Below are 13,052 nucleotides of genomic sequence, written 5' to 3'. Positions count from 1 at the left end.
TTCAGCATGTGAAGGCCCTGAGTCCCCAGAAGCTTTCCTATCACAAGGGGCAGGGGGGATAGTGGGAATGTCAGGCTATATATGATGTCTACTTCCCCCTCCTGTCGAACACTGCCAAGTCTGTTTCTGTGAATGAAGTAAGACACTACTAAACTCCTGTAGGAGGAAGCTAGTTAGCTAGCGATGATGACTCATTGTTGAGTGGGAGAATCAGATTGTTGTACAATGAGCGTTGCTTTGGTGGCTCCTTCATTGACAACACATGTGCTCACTTAAGAGATCAAAGAGCAAGACAGAGCGAGAGAGTGGAGGAAATTCCATCCTTTGTTTGTACTGTCTAGACAGACAGGGGCAGGGAGTAACTCACCAGAGCCCTGGCTCACTTCTTATCAGACTTTTAATTGAGCCGTCTAAATATTGAAATTACAGTGGTAGAAACCAATAGTCCCCCCCTCCACTTCCAGTTGGGATTTAAGGGTGATGTCAGGGAGGTTTCGTTCTGACTATTCTTTAATTATTTTCCACAACCCATCTCCCTCTCCCTACTCCCAGGGCCACCAGGCGAGGCTCGAACCGGCGCCACAGGTACTACGGGCTCTGCTGGGCCTCGGGGCCCTCCTGGTCGCCAGGGAACCTCAGGAGTGAGGGGACCACCTGGACCCCCTGGCTACTGCGACTCCTCCCAGTGTGTTGGCATTCCTTACAATGGACAAGGTTACCCAGGTATGTCCCCAACTGACTGAATCCCAATCTGCATGGCAGGGTAGCTGAATACATAGTGAATGTAACGTATGCACACTAATTTATTTACAACTTTATACTCAACAGCTAACGCTCTGGTTCAATGTACGGCGATCATGGGTTTCAAGGGTTCTAAACAAAATGCAGTTGTTAACAAAAGTTTATTCAAATGGGACAGTGGACATATTTTTGTCTCGACAACCCCCTTTTGGCAACATTATGAACCCTTTACGTCCAAGGTCTCAATATGTTTGTTATAGAGTGGATATTCATAATTGCATGTTAAACACTGCCAAGTAGAAATAGAAATGGCAAATAACTTTCTGCAACAGAGAGATCTAACCCCCTGTTTGAACTGTTTCCAGGTCGGTCCTAGTAAACTCTCTATGCTGCCTGTGCTGCTTACAGTCCTGTTTCTGAGATGTTAGCTCACTGGCTAATGAGCCCTTAAGGATAACCACCGGGGACATAATTAATGAACAACGTTAAAAGCCCAAAAACGAGACAGAAAGGAGTGGACTCGCACTAACACCACTTCACAGCTACTATCAGACAAGCTGCAGAGATGGCAACCCTACTGGCCTGTTTGCATCTTGAACCAAAACCCCAGCAAACAGAGAGAGAGTGCTTCTCTACGCCGGAAGGAGCATGTAAAAAAACAAACAAACCAAAAACTACTAACAAAGTGGATATCTTAGCAAAAGAACAAGTGTTAACATGTTGACGTAGAGGTGATATCTGTAAATAAACTAATTGTGCCTTGTAAATTATGTTTGAATCACACAATCCACTAAAATCATTTAACATCTGTATTGAGCTTGTGCCTTATAACCCGCTTCTTACTGACTTACTGCCAGCATAACCTCTGTTTTATTACAGTATGAGGCCTGTGATTTACACAGCTTGTGCTCCGGTCCTAACCGAAGCATGTGACAGTTGTACATTTAATCATGATATTCTTTGTATGTTTGCCTAACCTATGCTAAATGTTCTTTTCCTACCATTTTCTTCTGTTTATATATATTTAGTATTCAGACACCTTGACTTTTTCCACATTTTGCTATGTTACAGCCTTATTCTAAAATGGATTCAATTGTTTTTTTCCCTCATCAATCTACTCACAATACCCCATAATGACAAAGCGACTCCGGGATGCTGGCCTTCCAGGCAGAGTTCCTCTGTCCAGTGTCTGTGTTCTTTTGCCCATCTTAATCTTTTCTTTCTATTGGCCAGTCTGAGATATGGCTTTTTCTTCGCAACTCTGCCTAGAAGGCCAGCATACTGGAGTTGCCTCTTCACTGTTTAAGTTGAGACTGGTGTTTTGCGGGTGTTATTCAATGAAGCTGCCAGTTGAGGACATGTGAGGCGTCTGTTTCTCAAACTAGACACTCTAATGTACTTGTCCTCTTGCTCAGTTGTGCACCGGGGGCCTCCCACTCCTCTTTCTATTCTGGTTAGGGCCAGTTTGCGCTGTTCTGTGAAGGGAGTAGTACACAGCATTGTACGAGATCTTCAGTTTCTTGGCAATTTCTCGCATGGAATAACCTTCATTTCTCAGAACAAGAATAGACTGACTGGTTTTAGAAGAAAGTATTTGTTTCTGGCCATTTTGAGCCTGTAATCGAACCCACAAATTCTGATGCTCCAGATACTCAACTAGTCTAAAGAAGGCCAGTTTTATTGCTTCTTTAATCAGCACGGCAGTTTTCAGCTGTGCTAACATAATTGCAAAAGGGTTTTCTAATGATCAATTAGCCTTTTAAAATGCTAAACTTGGATTAGCTAACACAATGTGCCATTGGAACACAGGAGTGATGGTTGCTGATAATGGGCCTATGTAGATATTCCATACAAAATCTGCCGTTTCCAGCTACAATAGTCATTTACAACATTAATAATGCCTACACTGTATTTCTGATCAATTTGATGTTATTTTATTGGACAAAAAATGTGCTTTTCTTTCAATAAGAAGGATATTTCTAAGTGACCCTAAACTTTTGAACGGTAGTGTACATATATATATTAGTTAATTTGCTGAGGAACATTTGTGTAACACCACAATGGGTTTTAGGAGTAGCAAAAGGATAGGATAGAGCTAGAGACAAGTGGCAGTGTTGTATTAGTGTTTTGTTACAAATCAATCCCAGCTTTATTACTTGAAGTGGTATTTATCTTTATGTATGTGTTCAATATGGTTCATATTCCTCAATAACATTAAGTTCAGGAGTGCATGTAATCACTCTAACATACAAGCAAGATTAATGACAGTTCTTTGGTCCATACATTCAATACGTTGGTTGATTATTCATGTTTAGGACAAACGTTTAGGATGTACATTGTGCATGTTAAGTCTCAGCCTGTTGACTAAAGTCCTGTTTGATTGGCCAAACTAATGTTTCTAGCCACCGGCTACGAGCCCGACCCTGAAACCTACCTAGTCCCTATACCTGAGGAAGAACCGGAAGATGAATCTGAGGCAATACAGTCGCCTGGTTACTCACGAAACCCGAGAGGAAAGAGGTCACTATCAAGAGACGATACCGAGAGGATAGCACCATAAACAAAAACAAAACAAAGGATTGTTATATTGAATTTATCTCCATTATTACATGTGCGATTATTAAGTGATATTCAGAGAATAAAATATATGGGTCTGATACCCTTGGCTTTATTGAACATATCTTTACGCATCAACAAATTAAGTTTAGCAAGATTAAGTGGAAATATAATGAATCTGGACATTATTTCATTACAAACCTGTGTGCTTGCTAACTGTTTCTTTAAGTGTCTCTGCTTGTAACATAACTGCATTAAGTGTTAGAGTCCAATGTTTAATGCACTAATCATCGGAAAGTCAGCAAATACGTTGGGGAAGGTATATGTATGTCTCTGTACCCCTCCACATTAGCCCTGTACCTCACAGTTCATTTCAAATTTCACAATGTCAAGCTGCCTGTTGTTCTTTTGAAATCATGTAGTTGGTGACCCTCTTCATCAGAAAGAGGGTTACTGGTTCCAGCTCCATTAAAAGTTCCCAAAGATTCCCAGCTATTATCAAATCAGGCTTTCAATGAGTTACTTTAGACCAAATGTGTATCTTTTTTTATAATACTAACTCACAGCTGATTTTTCCCAAAGGTGGAGTTGCCTGTCTGTGTTGTATATTTAAGATTTCAACAAAACAAAAACAAATCAGAATATAGTTATTGTTTTGTATCAATACCAAATGCAGTTGGAATTTGTTTGCAAGACTATGGACATAGAATTGCCTTTTCATGTTTTAACTGCACATTGTGAATTCCACAGCCTTATTTTCTTATTTATTTCTGAAACAGAAGAGGCATTTTTCAATAAAACTACTGAAAATGTTACCTTTTGTTTCAGTCTCATGTCTGTGGTGTCTCAGTCTATGTCCCAGTTATTTGATAAATGCACTGTAGCTGCAAACACTGGATATAGTATATCTCATGTCACATGCCAATCCCAAAATACGGTCTTTACTAGAGTGAGTACAGCTTCAAAGGGGCAATCTGCAGTTCAAACTATAACAAAGCAGTCACTCTGCCACTATTTTGGTATTAAGATGAGGGATGGGTTTTTTACAATTGCATTGTTTGCAAACAATGGACTTAAACATGTTTATATTTTGGGTTCTGATTGGGTACGACAGTTGAACTAACCTCGTAAGGAATTCTAAGTTAAATAATATAAGTTATAATATTCAAGAATCAATGGGTATATAATATACAGTCAGGTCCATAATTATGAGCACCCTTGATAAAGATGAGCAAAAAAGTCTGTATAAAATAAATAATACAATTGGGAAATGCTCAGAGAAAGAGATTTTGTTTAAGAAGCAATAAAATAAATAAAAAATAGATAGGGGTAAATAATGATTGACAACCTGTTGTCAGTACTCTAGCATCCTCCCTTTCTGAGGGTAATGACACTGAGCCTTATTCTTAAATGTTTTATGTAGGAGAGGGATCCTAGACCATTCCTCTGAACGGAACTTTTCCCGGATCCTTGATGTCCTGCTATCCTTGATATCCTGCTATCCTTGATATCCTGCTATCCTTGATATCCTGCTATCCTTGATATCCTGCTATCCTTGATATCCCGTCTGCTCTTATGAACCGCCCTCTTCATTTCAAACCACAGGTTTTCAATGTGGTTAAAGTCTTGAGACTGAGATGGCCGTTGCAAAATGTTGATTTATAGTCAATTAAACATTTCTTTGTGGATTTTGATGAGATTTGGGTTATTGTCATGCTGGAAGAGCCACTTGCCGCCACAGCCTCCTAGCAGAGGCAAGCAGGTTTTTGCCTAAAATGTATAGAATGGTTGCTGGCTTAATTTTTAACATTTCAGTTTGGTCTAAACAATGTCAAATCATCCTATTGAACTCTTTTCATTGAGACATCATCAGACAGAAACCACATTTCTCACTGGTCACCAACAATGTAAGGCAGGAAGTAGACCCACTCCAGTGACTGTGTGGCCAAGCATGACTCCAACCATATCATTAAGTTTGCTGACAACACAATGGTGGTAGGCCTGATCACCGACAACGATGAGACAGCCTACAGGGAGGAAGTCAGAGAACTGGCAGTGTTATGCCAGGACAACAACCTCTCCCTCAACATTATCAAGACAAAGGAGATGATCGTGGACTACAGTAAAAGGAGGGCCGAACACGCCCCCATTCACATCACCAACAAACTACCATGGTCCAAACACACCAAGAAAGTTGTGAAGAGGGCTCAACAACGCCTTTTCCCCCTCAAGAGACTGAAAATAATTGGTGTGGGTCCCCAGATCATCAAAAAGTTCTACAGTTGCACCATCGAGAGCATCCTGACCAGTTGCATCACCAACCTGGTATGGCAACTGCTCGGCATCTGACCATAAGGCGCTACAGCGGGTAGTGCGTACAGCCCAGTACATCACTGGGGCCATGCTTCCTGCTCCTTAACGACTTCTACCCTGAAACCATAAGACTGCTGAACAATTAATCAAAGGGCCACACAGACTATTTACATTGCCCCCCCCCCCCCCCCCCCCACCCTTTGTTTTTACAAGGCTCTACTCATTGTATATTTTCTCTGCATAGTCACTTTACCCCTACCTACATGTACAAATTACCTCGACTAACCTGTACCCCCACACATTGACTCGGTACCGTTACCCACTGTATATAGCCTCGTTATTGTGCATTGCTGGTTAATTGAGGGGTTGTAAGTAAGCATTCCACGGTAAGGTCTACTACACCTGTTGTATTTGTTATGTTCAGGGCACATGTGACAAATCAAATTTGATTTAATTTTGAAGTATTCACTCAGCCTTTGGTATTCCAGTCAGAAGGATGTAGTGTGTGACCTCGCTAGACAAAACACGTGGTTTTTCCCAGATGAGTCACCCATGGGAAACTCCTTTTGAAGTCCCTGCTAATATGCAGCCTTGGAGCAGGGATGTACACATCAAAGACACACAATTAAAAGGGTAAGTTATAAGCAGTGCTTGCGTATGTCTTTAACCCCATAAAAGGTGCTCTTTGGAGGGATTCAAGCTTACTTTCCCAGTCACTCTTCTAACTGTGGAAGGTTAAAATACTTTATTATATCGGCATGACCACAAGGTTCATGTTAAGAGCTTCAAACACGGCACACTATCTGAAGAAGAACATTTTGAGGAATACAAAATGGGAGTCCCACAAAGAGGACTATCTGAAGAGTTGAGGCTAAAAGTTCAGAATGCAAGATTAAATAAAACAAAGCTATATCAGAACCAGTTGATTTAACATACATTTAGTGGCTGATTCATTTAATGCTATCAGCTTTTTAATTATCAGACATGTATTTACATGTAGCCTAATAATAACTATGTGATAGTGTTCAGGTTGTTACTCCTATGCATTTTTGGCTCAATATCTCCATCCAAAGAGAAAACAAGCACTTAGGAAAATGATCAGAACTGTCAAGTAAGGAACAACTGAGTTTATTTCAATTCATCATTATGAAGGGAAAATACCCTTACAGGGGGAGTTCTATAGAAGAAATCCCCTAGAGAAAGAGTGGGAGAAGAGGCATTTGGAGGCCAAGACTGCTACCACTGGCAGACATGGGAAACTGTTGAAAGCACTGGATTCTCAGCAGTCAAAGTATTTTCACACTGCGCCCGGATGCAAACATTAACGGCTATAAAACGGCTTATTAAAAACATTTTATTTGCTTCTTGGATGATCAAAAAATTTGATACACACTTTTTATTTGTTAAAGCCCCGCTTATAAGAGCGTGCTAAATTGCCTGCAGGTAGTGTTTTTGTGACCAGATGACATGTGTTAACCATTAAAAAGCAGAGAAAACCCACAGAGGTTTGAAATCCAAATACAGTACCCACAACTGTATGTAGCCTGACGCTATAGGGGTTTTGATCCTTAACCATCAAAAGAAATATGAGCATCAGAGTAGTGAGTCTGAAGGACCTTTGTTTATAAGATATTGTTAAATGCACTAAAACCAATCCTCTATTTTAAAGATGTTAACCGCAGCATAAACATACAGATTTGTGTCAAAACCAACTGTTCTTTGAAGTCGATATGGGCTATTGGTCTGATTATGAAGTGAGTATAAGAAGGAAATAAGTTAAAAATCAACTAAAAACACCACATTCCATGCTAATCAAAACCTGACCCCCTCAACATGTCTGAATTATGACTTTTGGTAGTCTTAAAACCTCTTAGGGCTAGGGGGCGGTGTTCGGAAGTTTGGATGAATGACATGCCCAAAGTAAACTGCCTGTTACTCAGGCCCAGAAGCTAGGATATGCATATAATCGATGGCATTGGATAGAAAACACTCTGTTAAACACTCTGTTAAAATAATGTATGTGAGTATAACAGAACTGACAAGGCAGGCGAAAACCCGAGGGAAATCCACCCGGAAAATGTTTTGAGTTCACAGTCCATTTCAATGCTTGTCTATGGAATATACAAATAAATAGCTCCCAGATTGCAGTTCCTATGGCTTCCATCTTTAGAAAGGGTTCCAGGCTTGTTTTTGGAAAAATGACAGAGTAGTTGTAGTTTTTCCAAGGTGTCTCTCAATAGAAATGTAGTCTTGTTGTGTGCGTGAATGAGGTGTGCACTCTTCGTTATTTATCTTCCCTATTGAACAAACTATTCTCCGTCTTAAACTTGATTGTTTATTTAGATAGCTGATGATTAATTAGAAACATCGTTTAACTTGTTTGGACAAACTTTACTGGTAACTTTTTGGATTCGTTTGTATGCATGTTAAAAGAGTGGATTACTGAATCAAGTGCGCCAACTAAAGGGACATTTTTGGGATATAAAGAAGGACTTTATTGAACAAAACGACCATTAGTTGTGTAGCTGGGACCCCTGGGATTGCAAACAGAGGAGGATCTTCAAAGGTAAGTTATTTATTTTATCGCTATTTGGGATTTTGTGATGCCTGTGCTGGTTTGGAAAAGTCATTTGGTTTGGAAAAGTCATTTGGTGTGGGGAGCTGTCCTCAAACAATCCCCATAAAGTATTTTTGAAATCTGACAACACGGTTGAATTAACAAGAAGTTAAGCTTTTAAACGATGTAAGACACTTGTATTTTCATGAATGTTTAATATTACGATTTTGTCATTTGAATTTGGCGTGCCCCAGCTTCACAGGATTTTGATCCCGCTAGCGGGATCCATGCCTTAAGAGTTAATGTTCCGTTGGTAGTTTAATCTTCCCAAAAACTCATCCATTTTATTGTCCAAAGATTGCATGTTTGCTAGCAGAATTGAGGGGAGTGGGGGCTTATTCGATCACCTCTGACTCTTTCAGAAGGCAGCCTGCCCTCTGGCCTATCTTTTTCCGCCTCCTTTTCATGCAGATCACTGGGGTCGGGGCCTGTTCCCGAGGGAGCCGTAGATCCTCCGCCTCGGGCTCGTCAGAGTCATGAGAGAAGAAAAAGGATTCTGCTAGTCTGTGGTGAGTAATCGCAGTCCTTATGTCTAGAAGTTATTTTTGGTCATAAGAGACGGTAGCGGCAACATTATGTAAAAAAAAATAGTACAAAAATAAGTTACAAACAAAAAAAACACAATCGGTTGGGGGCACGTAAAACGTCTGCCTTCTGCTCAGGCGCCATCTTACAATGGAGACACAACTTCTGAAGTCATATGGAGGTTTTCCCTGTCCTCAGAGCTCAATCCATGTTCCAGTGTGTCATACCCGCTAATTATTCCACTCACTATCGTATTTCACTCAAGGGATTGCCTGACTCTGGTTAAAATGTTACACAAATTCTGATATTATTTAGAAGCAAAAGGCGCAAGACACAAATATTCCTATTTTTTCAACCAATGTAATCAAATCACTGTTGTGTTTCTCTATTTTTGAAAATGGTTTATATTCAATCAAGACCGAATGACACAAAATTGTCTCTACAGAGATTTAGATGTCTGTTGTTCCCAGTGTCATCACAGTTTGGACTCAAGATGCAGCATGTGGAGTTCTATCGTTCTCGGAAGGCAGAAACACATAATATGAATTCCAGCAAATTCCTGCGTCATTTGGCTGGTATTGCTGTGAAATCCAATGGGTTTAGGGAAGTAAGAGGTTGGGATGAAAGGAGCATGTTTTAATGGAAGCTGATGGACCATGCCAAACATTGGACTTGTAATAAAATATCTCACAACTGCCTGATGGTATTTGGAGACTCCAACAAAGGCATAATAAACATGTAAGCTTGTTAACATTTTGGATAACAAGTCCTAGGATGACTATTGGATGGGATGGGGTTTGACTTTTACAGGTTTTGGAAAATAACTTAAAATGCCATGCCCTGACCATTTACGCTAAGATACGTGACAGTATATGAGATTAAATAATATTTACAGTTCTTAAAGTGTATGTCCATTTAGTGAAAAATCGGATTTATGAATAATGATCTCTCCTAACAATACCCGCTGATGACAACAGTCAAATATCCAAGACAATTCATCTCACAAGCCCTCTACACACAACATTGGACAAGATAGCGAAACATCTGGGAAGATTTTCACTTCAGGGAAAACATGTGATCAGAGCTCACACTTAGACAGGATCAGACGTTTGTTTCACAAATATAAACAGTTCTTCTTTGGGAGTGAGGAATCTAAACAGCGGTAGCCTGAGTAACAGCCATCTGCACAGCTGTGTCTCAGACTACATGTGGTGCTTTCTGCTGGAGAGGAAGCTGTTTGAGCCAAGATGGAGGACACATGGAGACTCCTCTCCTCCTATCCTCCTCTCTCTGCAGGAGCACACAGAGTGTAAACAACAGCATAAAACACTTGAATGACTAGGCTAATGAGATTAGATCAGATGACACTTGTATGACAAAGGTCAATTAAAATCAGTTTTCTGTTCAGGGGCTTCCTGTAAGTGGCAGCTGTGCTGCTTAGCCTCCCAGCACAGATAACAAGACTTGACATCACACTGACATCACAGATGATCTATATTCTGAAACTCAGATTTTATCACTGGGTTATAGTAACTATACACGTGGGAAACTAAAAGTAGAGAATGGTAATGGAATTGCTCTGAACTGATGTTGTCTGCCTTATGAACTCTACAGTATTCTCACACGTCTTTCTTTTCCATTGTCTGGGAAATGTGTGGGACATGGGAGGGACAGGTTTGAGACGAGGACAGGCTTTAATTCATGATTGAGGACTGGACTGCTCCACAGTTAGAGAGCTCTTTGCCTGCATCCTTCTTCCTTATAATCAGTCGCTGGTCTGGTTTTGGAAACTCTGTGGAAACCTACTGTCTGAATGAATGAATCTCTTTCTTTATCTAAAGGAGTGCTTTATTCCTTCCTTAGAGCATTGGGCCACAACCTAAATGTTGCTGGATTGAATCCCTGAGCTGACAAGGTAAACATCTGTTGTTCTGCCCCTGAACAAGGCAGTTGACCCACTGTTCCCTGGTAGGCTGTCACTGTAAATAAGAATTTGTTCTTAAACTAGTTAAAAATGCGGCATTACATATCAGTCATTCCTGATGTAATAACCTTTTCCATGTTTACTGTTCATCACTACACAAATAGAGTTTCTAGGCAGTTCTGATGTAAAACAAAATGGTCAGAACCACCAAAAACACACACATTGCTTGACTCAACTGAAAATGCTACAGAAAGTCTTTAATTCATAATCTGCCAAGCGACACCTAACCAGTAGGCTACCTGTTGCCCCGCATAAAGAATGCAATTGTAAGGCGATTTTACACAAAGCATTTCGCTACACTCGCATTAGCATCTGCTAACCATGTGTATGTGACCAATAAAATTTGATTTGATTTGAAGTGGTATCCTCAGTATAAATGGATGTGGAATTCCAGTTCAAGAACTCCATTCTGGTGCCTCCGTTCCTAAGGTACCATTTGCATTTAATAAGTGCTTTCTTTGTCCTCCTCTGGAAAAATATTGTTTTGTAATACCGCCACATAAAACAATAGTAAAAATACTAACCCCCTTTTAATATCCAATGTTGACACATTCTTGTGATTTCAGTCTCAAAACTCCCCAAAGATAATCTTTTTTTTTTTCCTAAACGAAAAGCCTAATTCTTGTATTAAAACTGATGTGTTTAGTATCTAAATTGTTAAGGAAAACTAAGATGACAGTTGTAGTTTACAGTGTTATGGGACAATGAAATTCTAAATTCTAAACGGCATGATTCAGTACAAAGACTTGATATAAAACCAGCATCAATGTGGAGACTGTCTGTCTTTCCCATAGCGAAATACAAAGATAGTTTGTCCAATACTTGGAGCTGCTGTCTGTGTGGTAACATAATAAGCAAACAGAAAAGGACCAAGACCAAAAGCAGAAAAGCAGAGTTGACTGAGGAATATAACTTAATATTGGTGATACAAATAGACAGACTGCTTAAAATAGTCAAATAATCGTTTATTAATGATATTAATGTGGTTAACTTAGAACCTCACAGTGTATATGACAAGAGCAGAAATGTTTAGGCCCAAGGAACCAAAAGTAAAATGTGTTCATAATTGTTAAATTTACCATAAAACCCACCCAAAAGTAAGGTCACATGTTTCATCCACAGTTCTCCACTCCAAATCAGTTGAGGTTATTCACATTTATTGAATTATTGAAATGACCACACGTTTGTGCATCTTTACCCCACAAAACCGTTAACATTTTGCATCCTCAAAAAGCACTGACCATTACCACAGTTTCAGGAAAATATAAAGATTTTCCACATGTATGTTCTCATGTTAGTTTTTATGTGTAATTTCCTTATCTGGTCATTTCCTCATACTATTGTTCCCACTAAAAAAAATAAAATCAATGTTGTTTCCACGTCCTTTGAACAAAACAATTCAATGTGACATTGAATCAAGATGGATAACTGATTGGATTGGCAAAAAGTAATCAAAGTAAGGGAATATTGTCTTTTTTAGACCCAACGTTTAACCTAAATTCAATGACATTGTGACATTATTGCCAGAGGATTTAACTTTTAATTCATGTTAGTTGACAACTCAACCAAATGTAAATCAGAACTAGACGTTGAAATGACATCTGTGGCCAGTGGGTTTTCATAGCCCTCTTTAAAATCATAGGTCCAATAAAAGTTTACTTCTCAATCACTTTTAATGCATTTTTCAATGCTGGGTACATTTTGCTCAAGGGCTGTCTAATGTCCTTGCATGGTCCAATTATTTTTGCCCATTTGGGCATTAAATTATGTGTGGTGCTTTATGCAACGACTCACTATAAATCAGACCATTTGATTAATAGCTTACAATGAAATGTAAATTGTTTACAAAGACAACTTTTCAAACTTTCTTTGAACGTTTATTCAGTTCTGTGGTACCATAAGAAATCAGAAACTTGTGGGAATCACTGTGGTTAGGTTTCCCTCTCCTTGAACCTCCATACAGACAGACACTGTTTTGACTTGCCAATGTGTCTGACATTGTCCCCACTTGGACCAGTCATCATGGGTCAATGTGAATTCAGTATCGTCATATTACACCAGGGAGAAAAGCCTTTTGAAACATGCTCAGATACTAGGCATCTTAGTGATATTATTCTTGTTAGAGGGTACATCAAAGCAGTGTGGTATACTGTTTTTAATAAAAATACTTATTCAATAGAAAGTTAATCTAACCACATACTGTACCTATCAGTGCTCATATGGCAATATAATGATAGTGGTCCTGCTGTATGTCTCTACCCAGTCAGATCTTTGTGAGTCAAGTGTCAATTTATTTTGTGTGTTATCAGTCAAATA

General features: G+C 39.4%; 1 protein-coding gene across 3 annotated transcripts in view; it reads left to right on the top strand.

Moving 5' to 3' along the window:
* LOC110498058 (collagen alpha-1(XII) chain) overlaps positions 1-4,112 on the top strand; it is an 88,501-nt gene extending 84,389 nt beyond the window's left edge. For 2 of the 3 annotated variants that reach the window (XM_036954993.1, XM_036954995.1), the window contains 2 exons: positions 553-723; positions 3,144-4,112. In XM_036954993.1, coding sequence (XP_036810888.1) covers positions 553-723; positions 3,144-3,301 — 329 coding nt within the window. In that variant the 3' untranslated portion in view covers positions 3,302-4,112. Of the gene's footprint in view, positions 1-552; positions 724-1,106; positions 1,502-3,143 lie in introns of those variants that run through there. The other variant, XM_036954994.1, reaches the window with a different exon arrangement.
* Positions 4,113-13,052: the final 8,940 nt, after the last annotated feature.

Source organism: Oncorhynchus mykiss, chromosome 19, assembly GCF_013265735.2.
Source record: "Oncorhynchus mykiss isolate Arlee chromosome 19, USDA_OmykA_1.1, whole genome shotgun sequence".
In the NCBI taxonomy this organism is placed as follows: domain Eukaryota; kingdom Metazoa; phylum Chordata; class Actinopteri; order Salmoniformes; family Salmonidae; genus Oncorhynchus; species Oncorhynchus mykiss.
This window is presented reverse-complemented; position numbering and strand designations above follow the sequence as displayed.